Source organism: Terrapene carolina, unplaced genomic scaffold (genome assembly GCF_002925995.2).
Source record: "Terrapene carolina triunguis isolate 2854851 unplaced genomic scaffold, T_m_triunguis-2.0 Scaffold58, whole genome shotgun sequence".
NCBI lineage: Eukaryota > Metazoa > Chordata > Testudines > Emydidae > Terrapene > Terrapene triunguis.
The window spans coordinates 25,910,950-25,931,842 of NW_020664409.1; the positions used below are offsets into that span (position 1 = coordinate 25,910,950).

At 41.7% G+C, this 20,893-nt stretch overlaps 1 protein-coding gene across 1 annotated transcript in view; it reads left to right on the plus strand.

Annotated features, from left to right (window-relative positions):
* The first annotated feature begins 9,200 nt into the window (after positions 1–9,200).
* Positions 9,201–20,893, plus strand: part of SPIRE1 (spire type actin nucleation factor 1) — a 124,576-nt gene continuing 112,883 nt past the window's right edge. The window contains exons 1-2 of the mRNA XM_029914161.1: positions 9,201–9,334; positions 12,165–12,234. Coding sequence (XP_029770021.1) covers positions 9,201–9,334; positions 12,165–12,234 — 204 coding nt within the window. The remainder of the gene's footprint in view (positions 9,335–12,164; positions 12,235–20,893) is intronic.

The following is a 20,893-nucleotide window of genomic DNA, read 5'->3' on the forward strand; positions in this document are numbered from 1 at the left end:
TACAGAAGTCTTATATCAACACAATTACCATTATCAATCAAACTAGTACTAAAAAAAAGAGAGATTAGTTTGACAGGATCTGTTTTTTATAAAGCCATGTTGATCGGCATTCATTATTTTAATTTTTTATTAATCAAGTCCCGTATCAGCTGCTCCATTGTCTTGCTCAGGATCAATAGACTGGCAGGTCTGTAATTTCCGGGTCACCTAGCTTACCCTTTTTAAATGTTAGTACGGTGTCAACTTTCTTCCCCAGTGTTCCAAGACCTATTGAAAAATCAACATTAGTGGTCAAGAGAGCTGATCAACTAGCTCTTTTTAAACTCTTGGATGCAAATTATCTGGACCTGCTGATTTAAAAATGTCTAACTTTAGTAGCTGCTGTGTAACACTCTCTTAAGATACTAGTGAAATAGAGTGTTATCATATGATATTGACTACATTATGTGTTCTTTCCCAAATACAGAACTGAAATATTTATTGAACACTTCTGCGTTTTCTGCATTACTATTGATAATTCTACCATTTAGCAATAAACCAATACTATTGTTAGGATTCTATTTGTTCCTAACATGCTTTTAAAAACTCCCTCTTTATTGTCCTAAACTCTGCTAGCCATAAATTTCTCCTTGCATTCTTTTGATTCCTTTATCTATTTTCTACAATTTCTAGCTTCTGATTTATATTTGCAACTTTCAACTTCCCCTTTTTTTTTCATATTATTTTATTTTTTATAGCTACTTCACTTTCCCTCTGTCAGGTGTTTTTTTTTTTTTTTTTTTTACCCTTCCTCCTCGTGGGTTTTTGGACCTCTAGTAAAGTGTTCTTAAATAATTTCCAATTATTCAAATTTTTCTGATTAAATTCTTCCTCTCAGCTGATTTGGTTCATAATTGTTTTCAGCTTTGTAAAATTGGCCCCTTCAAAGCACCAAGTATACGTAATTTTGTTCTGGATTTTATTCTGTTTGCACATTATAAATGTGATCAAGTCATGATCACTTGCTACCTAAGCTCCCATTAAGTTTTAGGTCTGTGATTAATTCGTCTTTATTTGTCAAGATGGAAGATCAATATAGAATTTTCCTGTGTTTTAATGCTATATTTTTTGAGTTAGGAAATTATTGTCCTGACAACAATGAATTTCCGAAAGTGTTTTAGTACTGGCAGCATGAGGCCACTCAAATTGAAGTCCCTCGTGATTATACATTTTTTCCTCCTACACAGCATAGATAGGTTCGTAATGAGCCAGTCATCCTGTTCCCTAATGTGTTTTAATGGTCTGTAGCAGACTCCACCTAATATCCCAATCTTGTGCATTATCTGTTAGGACATTGACCCATAAGCAATTCAAGGTTATTTTCTTCTGAGTTATCAGTGATTCAGAAAGAGGTAGACATTTTAGACATAGAGCGCTACTCCCCATCTCTTCTTGCTCACTCTGTCCTTCCTAAACAAGTTATAACTATTGATTTTTTTTATGTTCCAATCATGCAGATCACCCCACCAGGTTCTAGAAATACCAACTACATTGAATTTATGCTAATAAATTTATGTTTCTCTGTTTGTTACGAAGGACCCTCGCGCTGGTGTATAGTCCGTTAAATAATTTATCTTCATGTCTTTTGGTTGTTTGATTAATTTTGTTTTCAACATCTAGATTTTGTGCCAAATGAGCAGTCATGTCTTCCCATTTTTTACCTTCCCCTTTTGTTATTAATTTAATGCTCCCTGACTATGGTAGCTAGCCTGTCCCTGAGGAGATTGGTTCCCCTTCTGCTGAGTTGGAGGCTATCCAAACTATACGTTCCCCTCTCCCCATGGAAGGTGGACCAGTGTTCACCAAAACCCTTACACCACTTACCTAGCCAACAGTTCACTTCCAGAATCTTGTGCTTTCTATCTTCCTTCACTTGTGGGACAGGAAGGATCTTGAATATTCTTATTCTTCTTCAGCAAACTTCTGAGGTCCCTGAAGTCATCCGCTACCTGTGCGATATCCTTCAATGCAGAGTTATTAGTGCCAACATGAACCATCATCAATAGATCCTTGTCCATTCACTTCAGAAGCCTGTCCAATCTTAGAGTCACATCTGATGTCTTGGCTCCAGGAAGACAGCACACTCTCCTGTTTGTTCACTTGTCGCTTGCAGAATATTCTTTCAATCCTTTCAATATTGAATCCCAGCAAGGATCATCTGTGTTCCGTGGACTGTTGGAGATCTCTTTGTGGACAAGCTTGATTTTCTTACAGGTTGGGCTAAGCTGCCATCCACTGGGTGGGGTGTCCTGTGTATCTCTCCATTTTCTTGGACCCTTTGAATCTTGAGAGATATCTTCTACAGTTTCCATACCGAGGACCTGGTATTGACTGAAACCTTCTAGTTATGTGGAATTTCTCTTAGTCCTCTTCTCTCTGGTCACCACAGACTGTCCATCTGCATCCTTCTCCAGCTGTGTAGAATGTCGTTGTGACCTCTTGCCTCTGGTGGTTACAAACTGCCCCGTCTGACTTCCTTTCTTTCCAACTCTTTGGTGGCCAGCTCCTTTCTTCATTAAACCTGAGGTACTGGTGTTTTCCAAATCTGGATGTCTAGCAAATCTTCAACTTCCCTGATTCTTCATAGCCTCTCTTCTTGTCCCTCCAATCAAGAATCTTTTCCTCCAGCATAGTCACTAACTTGCACTTCACACACAGTGTAATTTCCTTGCACATTTCTACTTTCAGGCAGGAAAGAAATTATGGCACATCTGTTGGAGGTTACCACCACTGTTCCGTTGCTGGCCATCTTGAAATCACATGTAGAGCTGGACCTGCAAGGAAAGCCTCTCTCACTCCCTCAAAAACTCTTTTAGCTGCTTCTGCAGTCTTTAATTACATGGCAAGAAACAGTATGTGATTATGCATAGGAATCTTAATTCTGGCATTTGCTAACTTTTGAGTGCTTGACTTTGCAAAGTTAGCATTCTTTTAACTTAGTTCTTGTGTGTGTAATACATACACAATTACAGACTTATTAGATAAGAAGGAAGTATATTATTTGCTTATGTGGGCCAATTCCTAGTATTTTTTTGTTTTCCTGTCTGTCTTTTTTGAACATGCTCTGTTCCCTTATTCTGTCACAATATTTAGCATTTGTCTAAGGTGCACTGTACTAGGCTGATCAGATGTCCGTTAGTGACAATATTGAAACTGTTCCTTCCCCCTTCCCTTTATATTCTGCATGATTGGCTGACTTTCTTCACCCCCTTAGTGCTTTGCATTCTGCAGAAAGAACACTTTGTGTATGTTGCTTTCTGGTATTTAATTAACAGTGATAATTAATCAAATACGACATGCAAGAAACTCAACAAGGTTTTTCCTGCCCTTCTCTAAATTTTTGGAAAACCACCTGTTCTCCACTTGATATAATTTGAAAGCGCTGCAGGAGGGATATCTTTGATATGTGTAATTGAAATTAAGCATCTAACAAGGGCTAACTAGAGCTCAGTGTGTATGAAAAAAATATCAAAGAGCCCAGTACTAAAGCAGACTTTCCTCTTTTTTTCCTTTTCCCTCTGTTGGAATAGGATACTCAAGGGATAGTAAGCCTTTCTCTTTTCCAGTAAACTGCACTTATCTGAATAGTGGCAGATTTCAAGTTACAACCAGCCTAGGATATCTGACCTTGACAGCCCAAAGTCCTGAAGAACAGGTGTTGAGCACCTGAGATTTTATCTAATAATCTGGGCATTGTGCATCAACCACAATTGGCTACTTGAAAACTAGGTTTGTATATCAATACTGCTTTGTAAGCCAGGTCCTCACTGGAGCCCTTGTTGGTTTCTTTTAGTGTAGGAACAGTCTGGCAGACTAGTCAAAGCGATGTTGGACAAATGCTGCTTTATCAAGATGTTATCTTTTCTTCTTTGAAAAGTGCTCTTTTGACAATGTTCTCTGTGGATAAAGTGGCTTAGAACAGTACACGCAGTAGGAATTCCATTGCCTTTTACAATTTGCTTTTCAGACCACAGATCGCAATGAATTGGTTTTGTGCATATGTGTATATATTTTTAAATCCATTTCAGGTCACCAAAGATTTTTTTGTTATGTCTTAAAATGCTTAAAGAAACTGATAATGGAAAAGCATGTTGAATTTATATCAAAGACTGAGATGGGGTGTAAAAATATCTTTATTATTAGTTATATAGTATCAAATGAAATCTGAGAGAAAACGTTGCCTTGAAGCAGTTATATTTATTAAGCACTGACATGTGAGTAAGCACTCTAGAAGAGACAGAATACCCTATACCTACCCTAAAGAACTTTTTGGTGGGGGAATATTTTTATCTTTTAATAAATAATAAAGCATTGCATTTCTTGTTAATATTTGTTTTCACATTCCTCTTTTCATGAGTTGCTTTAGGGATCTAAAAACCATTATTTTGCTTTGTTGGGGGGTAGTGACAACTTTTGGAAAACTTAGCGCACATGTATCTGACTTTCATTGAGACTCTGCTATCACCCAGTTTTCCATCTAGGTTGACTTGCTTGAGATACAATCAGTAATTTAATCCTGGGGCGGAAATCCAAGATCCCTGTCCCCCTCCTCAAATCCCTTGTTCTAATCATTAGTCTGCACAGCCTCGTTCTCATCACAAGGGCTGCTGAGCTAATGGAGATGGAATCTTGCCAAACCATTTGTCCCAATATTCTTCCATTTCGTTCTAGTCTGCTACCCAACTTCAGTAATAATGAAGTATGTTGTTGTGCTCCCAACTCCATCTGGAGAGGAGATCGTGCATCTGTTGGACTCAACTGTTAGATACGGAGGCATCCGATTCTCTTTCTGCTTACATAGTGGCTGCTTTGCTCACTTCCGAGATACCCATCTTTCCCAAGGATATTAGAAATACAGTGACAGATAGCTTGAATGTTGGGGATAGGCAACAGATAATTGCTGAGGGAAATATGTGATTGTAATTCGTTCTAAATAACTATTAAGAGTTGTGATGACCCCAGCCATCAGTTACTTCTTGGCACCTCAAATACCCCTAGGCTGCCCATCCTAAGTGGTAAGAGTCAAGGGAAATATATTACTGGAAATAACATTAACATTCTTATAGAGAAATGGTTCTGAACCAGGGGTTCAAGTACCTGGGGGTACTCAGAGGTCTACAAGGGGGTACATCAACTCATCTAGATATTTGCCTAGTTTTACAACAGGCTACATAAAAAGCACTAGCAAAGTCGGTACAAACTAAAATTTAATACAGACAATGACTTGTTTATACTGCTCTATATACTGAAATGTAAGTACAATATTTATTTTCCAGTTGATTTATTTTATAATGATATGGTAAAAATGAGAAAATAGGCAATTTTTCAGTAATAGTGTGCTGTGATACTTCTGTATTTTTATGTCTGATTTTGTAAGCAAGTAGTTTGAAATTTGCAAGACAAATCAGACTCCTGAAAGGGGTACAGTAGTCTGGAAAGGTTGAGAGCCACTGTTATAGAGTGCTGTATGTTCATAATTTGTTAACTATAATTTCAAATTTCAAACACTGTAGGTGAAATCCTGGCTCCGTTAAAGTTAATTTGAGTTTTGCTCTTGACTTCAGTGGAGTCAGGAATTCACCCTCTGTTTTCAGTTAAACGTGTCCTAAAGATGTTCTGAAACTAAAATAATTTTCAAATTCGGTTTTAATGAAAATTAAAATCTTGGATATGCTTTAATATAATAACTTGATTTTTACAAAAATATTAGTCCCATTTATTCACCTGTGTGTCAAATTGTAGTATTGTTAGAAATTCCATTATTTCAGACTGTATTCTGATTGAAATTGTGTGTAACTTCTCTTGTAATTTTGTAACTCAGCCTAAAAATTGGATAATAGGGCTGTGGTTTTCATTTTAAGCACCTTCCCCCAACTATCAGTATTTTCACACCCACTTCCACATGAAATGAAGTATTTTTAAGTGGCTTCTGATGTATGTACCACGTTTACAAGCAAAGAAAATTGTGTTTCCTTTCAACGCATCACCTGATGAGGGTGAAGTATGTAAAATAGGCTTTACTGCTCTCAGATTACTGCTCTCTATTGTTTGGGATGGTTCATGATGGATTGTTTTAAAAACAATATAACCACCTTTTCCCCTCCCAAGACACATCTATTGGTATATATATTTCTGGTTACAGTTTTCACCTCGTCCTCGGAGGCAGAATTCCAGTGATGTTTCCCAAACTTCCATCTCTCCTCTGTATAGTGCTAGTGCTGCTGCTGCTTTAGCTGTACTGTAGATGAGCCAGTTGGTTATGGGTTTAAATTTGGACAAAAAATAAATGAGGATTACACCCTTGCCTCGGAAACATTGCGTTAAAAATTATTATAATATTTTCACTGAGATATTAGCTGCTCTTGTTCTCTTTATATTTGTTTAAAAATACTGTACTTGTTCTGTCATGTTTGTTTATTTTCTTTAACTCTCACTGTAATTGTGAGTATTCTTAAATCCATTCAGTCACAACAAAGAGATGCGTCTAATTCTGTTTGGCCAAGAATTCCACATTTCTTCCAGAAAGAATAACAAAAAGTCCATTTTGATTGAATCTTGGAGCTTTGTATTAATCCTTTCGTGACTGTGGTATAAACCCATGTAAACATTAATTTGGTTGGCAATCTGGAAAATGCCAGCGATAAAAGGTGGAAATGTCACTTCACATTCTATAGCAGTGAATTCACTACAATGCAGCTTACAAGCACAGTAAATACAAAAACTATATTAAAGATTATGTGAGTTTAATTTCAGCACTGCACAGTTAACTTTGCTACTGTCATTTATGAACAATTTCTTCCAAAATTGGCCAAATGTGTAGAGAAGAAATAAAGATTGTATGGCTACTTGTAGCCAGTTCTTGAATGTAATAGATTAAATGCAACTAAGTAAGTAGCAACATAGACTTAGTTACTGTAATGAATGACACCTGATCCACTCTCCAAATTAATTTAAGTAGGATGGTTTGATGAACCAAATAGCTCTGATGTACTCTAAAGTTTCTTTCTTACAGTTAGCATCAGTGGCCTATGTTATGTTTGGGGAAAGGTTGAGAATGACCTAGTCAGTTCGACAGTAAGTATGTCACTACAAACTGGAGTTTTCAAAACTTTGAACAAGGGCACAGTATCCAGAAAGTAGGAAACGTTTGAAATGTCATTGTAAGTTAGTAGTAATGTGGAGTAAGATGAGGTGCGACTTCCTTGGAGTAGAAAACATGAGGGCCAGAAAAATTAAGTGTAGTAGGGTGATTGGACTATGAGGTTTGGGCAAATACCATACGTTGAGTAAAAATACTAAAGCCTTGTTTTCTGTAGAAAATTTCAGTTGAACTGTTGTCACTTACTTGTAATTGTTCAATGTGTACACACAAACCATCTTGGCTAGTGTAAATTTGTGCAATGTTCCTATGCACACAGCAACCATTGAAGTACCTGCAATTGTGGGAAACCAGTCCCTGATGTCATGGCTTTTGAGAGTAGTAATCCACACTTCGTAGGGGTAACTGCTTATTGTTTCCATGTCTAGGAAAATTTATTCATCCTAAATTTATTCATATACAAATCTGGGCTAGAATATACTCTTTAAACACTAGCCAAACCACGTTTACAAACTGCTTTAGCTGGAGCTGTGTTTAAAGTGAATATAAACATGATTAACTCAGTTTGAAGCCTTGTGTAGACAGGGCCTTATGGGACAGAAGAAATGTAGATGCACTCTGATAGCATATTTCTTAGTAGCTTCATTGTGGATGGAGAGGGGAACAAATTGCATTTGCATCAAGATTGTAACTTTGCACACCGCTTTCATAAGAATATACATTAATTTAGCAGATATGAAGATACTTTACAGTAGTGGGTAAAATCATTACAAGGTTTGATTTTAAATTTTCATTTAGTTTTTTTTTTTAAAAACTAAAAAAAAAATAGGAGGCGCTTGTGATATTAAGTGTTCTGCTTTGTGAGCTCTTTCACTTGGATAGTTTGATAAATGAATGTTTGTTAAGAGTTAATTAGATTTTGGATGTATTTTATCTTAATTTGGTCTGTGTAACTTATATATATTTGACAAAAAACAATTATGATAGCTAAAACTAAGGATTATAGTGTAAATAGTATACTGTGAAATAATGGAAAGGCATAGTGAAAACAATGTGTAATATTTTTAAACAGAATATTTTATATAAAAAGGTTGCAAGTTTTTCTTTTATGTACAAATCTAGCCCTAATTATTCTACAGTGATGTTTTACACTCTGCCCTAAAGCTCAGTTACATACAGTAATGTTAACACTATTTGCAGTGTATCTCAACAGCAATGTCAGGCAACTGGGTGACATCATGCCTGTTTGAGGAGTTTGACTAGGACGGGGGAGGGCAAACTATGGCCCATGGGATTGTCACCCCCGTGGTGCTGCGGGGCTAAGGCAGGCTCCCTGCCTGCCCTTGCCCCACGCCACTCCTGGAATCAGCCGGCACCACATCCCTGCGGCCCCTGGGGAAGAGGGGGGGCAGAGGGCTTCACACGCTGCCCTCGCCTGCAGGCACCACCCCCCGCAGCTCCCATTCGTTGGGAACAGGGAACCGCCAATGGGAGCTTCTGGGGAGGTACCCGTGGATGAGGGCAGCGTGCGAAGCCCTGTGCCCCCCCACTCAGGGGCCGCAGGGACATGGTGCCGACCGCTTCCGGGAGTGGCGCAGGGCCAGGGCAGGCAGGGAGCCTGCCTTAGCACAGCTCCGCACCGCTGCCACCCCGGAGCCGCTCAAGGTAAGCGATGCTGGGCCGGAGCGCGCACCGCAAACCCCACCACCCCACCCCCCTGCCCTGAGCTCCCTGCTGCACCCCACTCCCTGCACCCCAACCCCCTGCCCTGAGCCCCCTCGTACACTCCACACCGCTCCTGTGTCCCAACCCCTTTCCCTGAGCCCCTTCCTGCACACCACACCTCCTCCCGCACCCTGCACTCTCTCCCGCACCCCAACCCCCTGCCCCAGCCCTACATTCATGGCTCTGCTTCAAATTCCCCACCCAGATGTGGCCCTCGGGCCAAAAAGTTTGCCCATCTCTGGATTAGGAGCTGGGCACTGCACCGAGCCTGGAGCCACCAGTGATGTGTGATCACCAAGTTGACCGGGACGGTGCCCTGCTGTCCCCAGAATACAGAATGGGGACTGATGGGAGCCAGCAGCAGGTGCCAAGTGAGGACAGTGAAAGGACTCTGTTGCTGAAACCAGTCCCAGAGGAGGCTTTGCAGCAGGAGCAGCAGCAACACGTCCTGGGACCATACTCAGAGAAGCTGTTGGATGTCTTCCCCCCCCGCCCCCGAGGAACAGCCTGCCTCAGAACCTGCAGTAGACACGGAACAGACAGAAGCAGCTTCTGAGCCTGGTTCGTTTCTGGCTCCATTTTAATTGTAACCCTTCTGCCCATCTAAGTTGGCAGCAACAAGGGCCGGGTTCTGTATCTAGGGGTTCCGTTTCAATAACACAATGCAAAACCGGCTCGAGCCCCCACCCAGTGACCTGGGACAATTACATACCACCCCCCTGGGTACCTCTAAGAGGCAATTCTTCCCCTCTCGCAAGCACGGAGTCTGAGTGTAGCAGAAAATGTTTAATAACATGAGGTAAACGACATCAGCATAAAATTGGAAAAACACCACAAACAGGATTCATAACGCAAACCATGAGCAAAACCCACCCCAGCAAATGGGGCTGTGTCCTTTCCCTTTGGTTCTTGAATCCAGCAACCCAAAAATCACCCAGAGTCCCCCAAGTCCAACAGCCCCAAAGTCTCTTGGGTCCAGCAACCACCCAAAGTCCCAAAAGTCCAACAACCCCCAAAGTCTCTGTCCCTGGTCAGTGCAGCCCCAGAGTAAAAGGGGGGGGGCACGCAGGGTGTTAAGGGGCACCTTACGTGATCCGAGGCTGGCCAGCCGTCTGTTTCTCCGTGGGGGTTCCACCGCAGCCTTTACCACAAGCCAGTCCACTTTCCTGCCACCCCACGAACTGCTCCGCTCTACAAGCTGCTCCGCTCCGCTCCGCTCACCGACCTGTGTGCCGTTCCAGCCGTCCCCGCAAACAGCTCCGCTCGCCGTTCCTTGGGCCACTCCAACCGGCCCCACAAGGCTCCACGCCGCTCACTGCTCCTCCAGTCGTCCCCACAAATTGCTCCGCCAGCTGCTGAGCAATATAGCTTCAGGCTCCCCCACTAGTTAACACAGCACTCAGTGATCTCAGCTCTTAATAACATCAGCTCTTTTGTGATTTCAGCTCTTAGCAATTTCAGCTCATAGTATAGTAGGGGAGCCCCAGTGCTGGTGCACCATTGGCCCAAAGTGAATTCAGCTCAGCAGCCTGTAACTAGACTCCTAAGGGAATCAAAGTTAGCTCTGACATTCAACAGTGGAGAGAGGAGGCGGTGCAATTGGTGTTTCAAACCCTCAGAGGGGGCCCATACCATCAGGTACAAATACCTGTCCCCATCCTCTCTCCATTCACTGGGTTTTGTAACCCATGCCCCTTGTCAAGCAAGTGCTACTTAGGTAATGGTGAAGGACTCACTCAGTCCTTCTGTCATACAACAGTTCCACTGGCCTTGATTCACAGAATCAGGGTAACAAAACTTTATTCTTCCTGCCCCAATAATAGAGAAACTGGGGATCCCACACCAGCCAAAGTAACCACTTTCAGTTGCTGTGTTTCATGCCAGGCGAGTGGGTGTGCCTATGCAAACAAGATCAGCCCCTGGAGTTCTTTTCCACACTCGCCATAATTCGCCACCAGATGTCAGGGTAGAGCTCTTCCTGACTCTGCTTACATCATGTTTATTAATACAGTAATGAGAGAGTAATTGGTTCTGTTAACCAATGCAAAAATTATTAGAAGCCGCAGCTAGCAGCATGTATCCAATAATGGTGGATTGGATGTCAGCAGTGGCTTTGCTCCTCCTCCCCACACCCACCACTGCTTGGAATTCAAAATGGTGATCAGGAAAAGCAAACCGTAAACACCTTGAAAGTTAATTTTTACTGGAAAGGCACAGATTTTTGCTAAGGAATTCCTGTTTCTTAAAATAACAACCTTACACTGCCATACTTGTAAGTAAGCTGCTCTGAAACCACTCAGCCATGTAATGACCCACCTGGAAATAGTGAACTGTGTGTGAAGAGGAGGTGGAAATGTTTTCCATTTATAAATCTGGTCCATTTCAGGTAAAGGTAGTCCATGCAGTCCAGAGGTGACAAAATCATTTGTGCCAAATTCGACCGGGGTTTGAAATTTTGTCCAGAAATGGGGGAGGAGGGGACACTAAGGAGGAAGGCTGTGGAGTTCTGTGTGTTTGCATGCAGCCATAACAGGCTAAGCTATGTGGAAGCTAACACATCATCCTGTTGATTCCCTCGTGAATTCTGACCCAATCCTGGGTGCTGATAGCTGCAAACTTTTCCTGAAGCAGGAACTCCAGGTAGGCAGTCAAGATTCAGGGAAGGGTTTATTTTCCAGGGCCAACTCGGTAGCTGATTAGCCCACTCCACTCATAGAAGTGCTGCTTAGTCACTATATATTTGAATAGTTTGGCTGCATACATGGCAGGTTTCCCACCAGCAGGAATAACATCTCCCTTTGCCAACTGGGCACCACAAGAACTGTTATGTCCTCCAAAATGAAAGGTTTGAAATGATAGAGAGAGCTTTTGTAGCACAGCCACTGATGACACACACCCACACCCCCACCCACCCACCCACCAAGTAGTTCTGCAGCTTTTACAAAATGAAAAACATCTTTGAATTTTTAACTTACCATTGTCTTTGCACTTCTTTCGCTGCTATTAACCTGGCTGTGTCCAGGGAGCTTCTGTGGTCTGAAGCATCCCTCTCACAATATATTAAAGTTCAGTTTGGAAAAGTAGCATTTCATTTCCACAAGGATTTTTTTTCTGTGCTCCTGTACTCATATGTGCTGGGGGTGCTATCACACCCCCTGGCTTGAAGTGGTTTCCATTATATACAGGGTTTACAGTTTGGGTTCAATGGCTCTCAGCACCTCCACTACACAAATTGTTCCAGTACTCCTGCCTGCATTGACCTATTTGAGAAAATAATCCTCTGTGTCTTGTCCCATTCCAGGCCCCTCGCCCACTACATGCTGCGATACCTCCACAGCTCACCCATATTGCAACAGAAATGTGTTGTGGAGGTATTGATCACCGTTAAGATTCTGTCACGGGTGTTTTTAGTAAAAGTCAGGGACAAGTGATGGGCAATAAAAAAAAAAATAATGGAAGCCCATAACCTGTCCCTAAAAATACCCTGGGGGAGGAAGGGAGACCCGGGGACTGCTGCTCCGGCAGTCCCAGGGCTGGATGCCGGCGGGTGGCGTGGGGACCACTGGCCGCCGGCCACTGCTCCAGCCATGCCACTGCTCCAGCTCCAGGGGGGCTGACCCAACCCCGGCTGCTGCTCCAACCGTGCCCCAGAAGAAGTCCCGGAAAGTCCTGGAATCTGGGACTGCCGTGACCTCTGTGACAGAATCGTAGCAGTGGAGATTTGCCTGTAGGTTTTGCATAAATTTGTTATGGCAGGGTGCCATATCTCCGCTGCTATGATGATCAACCCACTACAACACACCTTTCAGGATCCATGGGTCCTACACATGCTTATCACAATAAGAGGTGCACTAATGTCCCAGTAACAGCTATGTGGGTGAAACCAGATAATCCCTATGCTCTCGAATGAACTCACACAGAAACATGATAAAAGACAAAAACATCCTATCACCTGTGGGTGAACGCTTTTCACAAAACAGTCACGCTAGATCTGACCTATCAGTCCTCATCCTCCAAAGAAACCCACACAACACCTTCAAAAGATGAGCCTGAGACAACTTTGCTAGACATTAAAAATCATGGCTTTAATAAAGACACTGGATTTATGGTTTATTACAGCATTCTGTAACCCACCATTTTTGTTCTCTGACTGAAGAGGTGTTAATGGGCCACTTCACCTTGTATTGTCTCTTAGAATATGTGTTAACTACTTATGCTAAACAAATTGTTCCACCTTGTATTTAGCTGTGACACTTTGGGTATGTCTACATTGCAGTTAGACACCTGTGGCTGGCCAGTGCTTCTGACTTGCAGTTGCAGATTTGGGGTAAGGGGCTGTTTGAATTGCAGTGTGGACATTTGGGATCATGCTGGAGCCTGAGCTCTAGGACCCTGCGAGGTGGGAGGGTCCCAGACCTCAGGCTGCAGCCCAAACCCTAGCGTTTACATCGCAATTAAAAAAAAAAAACCATTCTATTAAGGCAGCTGGCACAGGCCAGCTCCAGGTGTCTAATATCTCTGGGTGTCCAATACCCAGAGATATACCCTCTGTATACCTTTCCCAGACCTGAAGAAGAGCTCCGTGTAGCTCTAAAGCTCATCTCTTTCACCACCAGAAGTCGATCCAATAAAAGATATTATCTCCCCTTTGTATCTATAATATCCTGGGACCAACTCGGCTACAATGACACTGCAAAGAACAAAGTGTGTGGTGATTCTGAATCCAAGGATATCACTATTCTGTTAGGGATATCTTCTGTAGATCAGTATGACTTTGGGAACTGGCTGGCTCTGGAACTATATACACAAGGTATTTTATACTTGTCCTGGAGATTATATGTTTAATGCATAAATAGCTTTTAACTGGGATTTAAAAAAAAATTCTTCTAGAAGAACGGTTGGGGCTTTGACTTTTCTGAGATTGTGTGAGGTTGCTTCACAATTATAGACTACCTGCATATGAATGTGGATTCTCTGGATTTTACCCATTGTCCAGTTCTTTCAAACCAAAAGAGTTGAATAGATCTCACAGGGATGGCTATAAGCTTCGCTTTACCTTTGGATCTGGAGCGAATGTTTCAGAGACCAGACCACACTTATTGGGTTGTTTCAACATAAGAAGATCCCTCCCTCATTATATCAGCACTAAAGTATCTCATCCAACCTTGGTAACTGATGAATTCTGTGGATTTATGTAGCTTTTGTAAAAGAGCTGCTAAGTTATATTTTGGTTTCATTTTACCATCAGCTCTGATCTTTGGGGGATGCTCTCAGTTTCCTGACTCCTTGCTGTAAGTTGTTTGCTTCCTTAGCAAAAAGACCAGCTACAAAAAATATCTGAGAGCTAGGGCTTGTTAGATTTGATTCTAGTCCAGCACCAAAAAATTACAGCTAGACCAAGAAGCCAGTGACATCTCTAGACCTGTGAGGCCTGGAAACACACACACACAAATCTGTTTTTTGTATGTGGATTGTATGTCTCTCATAGAAGTATGGCTGATGCAAAATAGTTTTATTTGTCCTTGACTATCAATGCCAGAAAGGATCATTCAGGTAAATGCTTCAGGGTAGTGAAGAGTCTGATGAAACTGCAACTAAATAGACAAGGTAAGCTGTATTAATCAATTTTTTTGTTATAACAACCCTGGCCTTTAAGGAACAGAATGAGAGTATCCAGATTCTTTACTTTTGATTTTTGAGATCCCTGGGCCTCTAGTTCAGAGGTGGGCAAACTATGGCCCACGGACCACATCCGGCCCGCGGACTCCTCCTTCCCAGCCCCTGAGCTCCGGGCCCAGGAGGCTAGCCCCTGGCCCCTCCCCTGCTGTTCCCCCTTCCCCGCAGCCTCAGAGCGCCGCGCTGCCAGTGCAATGCTCTGGGCGGCCGGGCAGCGCAGCTGCAGAACCCAGCCTGACCCGGCACTCTGTGCTGTGCGGTGGCATGGCTGGCTCCAGCCGCTCCGTCAGCCACCGGTGCTCCAGGCAGCGTGGTAAGGGGGCAGGGAGCGGGGGGGGGGGAGGTTGGATAGAGGGCAGGGGAGTTTGGGGTGGTGGTCAGGGGGTGAGGGTGTGGATAGGGGTCGGGGTGGTCAAGAAGGCAGAGAACGGGGGGGTTGAATGGGTGCAGGGATCCCAGGGGGGCAGTCAGGAAGGAGGGGGGGTTGGATGGGGCAGCGGGGGGCAGTCAGAGAGAAGGGGGGGTTGGATGGGGCAGGAGTCCTGGAGGGGGGGTATTCAGGAATGAGAGGAGGGGTTGGGTGAGGGTTCCGGGGGCAGTCAGGACACAGGGAGCGGGGGTGTGTGTGGATGGGGCAGGGATCCTGGGGGGGCCATCAGGGAACGGAGGGTTGGATGAGACAGGAGTCCCGGGGGGGGGGGGTGGGCGTCGGCGGCAGGGGGCAAAAAGGAGGGGGGGGTAGGGGGGGGGGGGCCGGGCCTTGCCTGGCTGTTTGGGGAGGCACAGCCTCCCCTAACTGGCCCTCCATACAATTTCTGAAACCCGATGCGGCCCTCAGGCCAAAATGTTTGCACCCTCCCCCCACTCTAGCTTCACCATCCAGGTAGGGTTGGAGGTAGTGTCTGATTAGAAGTTTATCTGAGACCCCCTGTGACAGGGCTACCTTGTCTACTTAGTTTAAAAGATCATTTTATATTTAAAAGCTAAAATCAGGAGCAAAACATTCTGTAGAATTTATGCAAAGAGTTTATCATAATGGAATCTCTTTAAAATAAAAGTTAGACTGTAAGATCTACATATATAAAAAGGTAGAACAATATTAAGACGAGATAAGCCTGTAGAAACACAACATTCTTAACTCTCCCCATTGTACCTAAGTATTGCAGCAAATACAATGTGTCCCACCACCAGAATTTCTAAAACCATTGACATATCTACCATTGGACAGGTCTACACTATGGGGCTAAGTTGACCTAAGTTACTCAACGTAGTTTCTCACATCAACCCAGCTCGATGTAGACACCACAATAAGTCGACCTAAGGTACGTAGCTGGAGTCTACGTACCTTAGGTCGACTTATTGTGGTGTCTAAACTGTGCTGGGTCGATGTGAGAAACTTACCTTATGCTTCTCATTCCAATGGAGTACTGGAGTCGACGGGAGAGCAAGCAGCAGTCGATTTAGCGAGTCTTCACTCGGTGGATTGATCGCCACGCTCTGTAAGTGGAGACAAGCCCATTGACTTAAGTGGGATCAGGATCAAGGCCCTTGATGGTTTTAAAGAATGTAATATATGTGTTTCTGTATGTAACAATAACAGTGTTTGAAAACTTCTGACCAAATTCTGTCTTTGTGGACAGTCTGCAATAGCGAAGATTTCTTTTACAGGAATTTAGGCCTTACTGGACTTTGCCCAATTAAGACAGGGAAACTAAGTTTGTTACTCTTTAGGGATGAACAGTCATTTGGGAGAAATATTCTTGGAATGGTAAATAAATAACAATTATCTAAACCTCTGAGATTATGATGTGTGAAAAAAAAAACGAAAAATGATAGTTTGTGTACCAATCTCATTTTTTTTATAGACCAAGGAAATTATGCATTAACATTGAGATAATCAGCCAAATTCTGCTCTCATTTACACTAATAAATGACAATGTTCACCCGCACAATCTCTGTAGCTAAAACGTAGGCAACAGAACATAATATGTTTGTTATTAGCATCTGGGATAAAGGTTGGAGAAGGCTACATTACTTATGAGTATGAATGTATTTATAAGTAAATCACAGCGTAGTTCTCTCTTTTAGAAGCAAATGAGTCAAAAGATGTTGAAAAGATTTAGGTTTTATATATTTAATTTGCTTTGAAAATGATTGGTTAAGGACCCCCTTATTCACCCACTTAAATCTGATTGAGAGCTACTGTACTGAATCTGTACACTTTATACCTGAATAATAATATAAAGCATATATAAATAATATATGCAAGGATTGCACAAGCACAATATGAATGAATCATGGTATGCTCCATAAGATTATTTTGAAAGAGAACTACTCTGGATAATACAAAGACATTTTCATAGATTAGGGTATGTATACTTTAGATCAAAATACCATTCATGTTACATAAGAGAATCTTACAGGAAAGGTAGGGTGTGTGTATTTAATCTTTTTCACCTTTTACTTTCTGTTAGACAGGGCGCATGTTAATTTTTCCTTTAACACTGAAGTTATTTTTAGTAGCAAGGTGCAATATATTGCAGAGACTAGTATCTCAGCTATTTTTATGGTGAACCATAACGCCCCAAAGTTAAATAATATTTCATCCATATGTCCGGGTAGTTTCATAATGAGTAATTCATTTGATTAACTATAAGTGTTCCAAATCCTAGTTGCCCAGCTGCAAGTAGCTGAAAATTTTCATTTTACCAATGTTGCATGTTGGCCCCTGGTTACAGCATCCATTTCAGCGGTGTGTCCCTGTTTATAAAATGGGGATAATATTACCCTGCTCCCATGGGAGTATTGTGGTGATAAATGCATTAGTATACATGAGGTGCTTCAATATGGCTTATATAAGAATGTAGATATTTCTGCTTAGAATTATGAAGGACATTGGGGTGAGTAACCAAACTGTGTATTTCGGTAGCTCTTCAGATTACCATATAATAAAACTGTTTGTTCACACTTTTTAACAAATGTAATTTAATTTGACATACAAAATTACATATTGCAGAAGCAGATATATTACTGTTATAAATAGAAAAAATAATAACTCTATTGCTGACCTAAACTGAGACAGACAGTTGGTCTTCTGTAAGTTCTTAAGCAAGTTTGTGCTGTTTTCAGTTGCATTTTAAACTTTTAACTTTAAAATCTATATCTTTAAGTGTCTCCAGTTGTGAGAGCTGAGCAGTATTGTGTCAGAACAGAGTTACTTGAGATCCATAGATGAAATAAGTGTTAAGTATTCTGTATTATTTTTGTTTATCATTAGGCTTAATTGTAAAATGCTGTTAAAATTTGTGAGGAAGGGTGCAATAGAAATGCAAATATTATTGTAACTAGATTGTGAGTCTTTAGGTCGCAGTGGAGAAGTTCAAAACTATTCTGGTGACCTGCCTTGGCAGCGAGAACAGTTGAGCCTCTTTAGTTCCAACTCAGGGATACAAAAGTCCGAGTGGCTCTAGTCTGAGTAAAAGAGAATTACAGGGAAGGGCAGGAATTTTGTTAGAGAAAGTCCTTTTATGTTTGTAAGCAGAGCCCTCCGTTTGGGCTTTGTTGCTTTATTTAAAAAAAAGCAAACCTCAGGAAGATGGTGAGTTTACAGACATTACCCCATTTCGCATGTGATGAGTATAGGGGAATGGCATGCAGACTCTGCCTGTTTGCACATCAGTTCCAGTAAGTCTGAAAAGTAAACAGTTTGAAAAAAATACTGATCTAGTTCCTAAAAGAAAGAACCATAGATGTTTAAGTTCATATTCATTTCAGTTAAACCTTTTAGATGTGTCCTAAACCAGTATATATATGAAAGCTCAGTACTGTATGTAATGACTATATATCTATAAAGCCTTAAAGAGCTTTGCTCATAGACTGAAAAACCCACAAAGGCCTTAACATTTGGAGATTTTACTTTAAACCAAGCAGTTGTAAATTGATAGCACTGAAATAATTACATTGCATTGAAACAATTGCCAGTGCCAACAGTAAACAATGATGTGTTTGCCTAACTCACATCGTTTTCTGTGGCCTGTCCCGAGAGTTTTAGAACTTATTAGTTCTTGATGCTTCAAAACTTTAGCAGAGGATTTGCTCTCTGCATGTCAACCAGTAGCTGAATAACTTTATAAAAATAAATTAGGGAGCTTACATTATAGTGCTTTACACCTTCACATTAAGTTCCTTTGAGAGTCATGGCTTCAGACCAGGAAAGAAGCTGTTCCCACAGGCTGAACTTGTACTCCGTACTGTGCTTAAATATTAGATCATTAGTGAAGGCAAGTGGAGAGATTTTGTGTGTGTGCAGGTGTGTTTGTGTGTGGGTGAGAGAGAGACACAAATAGAACACATTGATATTAGATAAACAATAAAACAATATTCTTAAATCCAACTCGTACATATAACAAAATCAGATTAGTTCCATTGATGTAGGTAAAATTAGGCTTTTCATTCTATACATATATCTCAAGGACACTGGTACTGACTCACTTTGCATCTTTCTGTCTTTCTTTTGGAATTATATTCTCCCAATTGTTGTAAGTCTCCGTACTGGCTATTTTGTGAATGTACAAAAATCTGAAAGGTTTTGTTTGGTTCATATGGCAGGCACTTATTTGTGTTTTTATAACTTCCATGGTAAATTAGCATTGGTTAAAGTGTCACATGGTTCTATTACATGTTTTCAGCAGCAGCAGCAGCAAAGTAGTTAATGCAAAGTTTCTCAGTTAAAATGTTCATTGCTGTGTCATAAGAAGCTGAAATGGAAATGGATATGTTGCTAAGTATGACAAAATAAAGGATTTGAAAGGCAGGAAAGTAGTTCTGAATAGTTTCTGTTCAGGGTTTTGTGTCAGGCCATCTCTGCACGTATTATGAAGTCTATGCTTAGCACATAATGCAGAAGCCATATTACTGGACTGGAACAGGCACAGTGTTGGTACATCAAAGAAAGCAGCAGCTGTCATTGAATTTTAGCTGTAGTACTTGTGAAGGCCTTAATCCCTGTTCCAAACCAAAGAGAGAGAACTTTCCCTTTTAAGCCTGTTTTGCTGTGTTTTCCAAGAAAAGTGCTGATTGGGTCCTGGACCTGAAGACTTGTCACAAAAAATACTTTTTTTTTACATCAAATTTAACACCAGGAAGAAAGGATTGAACAGATAAAACGTCTTAGATTTTTGTTTTGATGAAGCTAGACAAAATTTATACTGTGCATTCACATCAGATATTTAAGAAATATTTAAGCAGTTGTTAAACTACTCTTCATTTCACTTTGATTCCACCTGTTGAACAAGACTAAACTATTCTATCAAAAGCATTTCTGTGTGCTGTCCAGCAAGTACGTAAGACAGTATAAAATGTGTATGGAGGTTCTGCTAATGATGTAACTGAATTTGCTGAATGTTATAGATTTTAAAGTGTGCCTGGTGGGTGCTTCCAAATGTGGTTTTAACTCTTCTTAGATTGTTGCCTTTCAGCTATTAAAGCATTACATCAGAGGTGGCCAAACTGTAGCTTGCGAGCCACATGTGGCTCTTTTAGCATTAAAGTGCGGCTCACCCCTATGCCCTCCCATTCTTCACCTACCAGACTGGGGGTGGGGCGGAGAAGCTCAGGACCTCTGCCTTGCAGCAGGGTGGTGTGCGGTAGGGGCTTCTGCCCAGCGAGGAAGGGGGGTCTTGGGGCTTCATCCCTGAGGGGCACATCTGCCAGGGCTCCGGGCTTCAGCAGGAGCAGGGCTGAAGTCTCGGCTCCTGGCAGGTGTGCCTGGGCTCTTGAACTTCTGAAAAAGGGGGAGGGATAGCTCAGTGGTTTGAGCATTGGCCTGCTAAACCCAGGGTTGTGAGTTCAATCCTTGAGGGGGCCATTTAGGGATCTGGGGCAAAAATCTGTCTGGGGATTGGTCCTGCTTTGAGCAGGGGGTTGGACTAGATGACCTCCTGAGGTCCCTTCCAACCCTGATATTCTATGATTCTATGATTGTTGTATGTGGCTCGTAGGGCCAGTAAATTTGGCCACCCCTGCATTACATGTTGAGGATACACTGAGGACCTTAGTGAAAGGAGCCATACTTATAAAATGTACTTTGCTTTATTACAATTGTTTCACATTTTCAGTCTTTATATGTTCATTATGAAAGTTTCCCAAAGATCTTTCTTTGAATGTCTCATTCACAGTCATTCCAAAATAGGGATGCGCAGGTTTGCTTTGTAGTTTTCTAAGCCAAACCAGACATGTTCATGAGAGTATCAAGTATCTTTTTTAAAGCTGCTATGGAAGAATGTAGGAAAATCAGTATTATTCCATATAATTGTTAAAATATTGGAAAATATAATAAATATATTAGGTGGATAA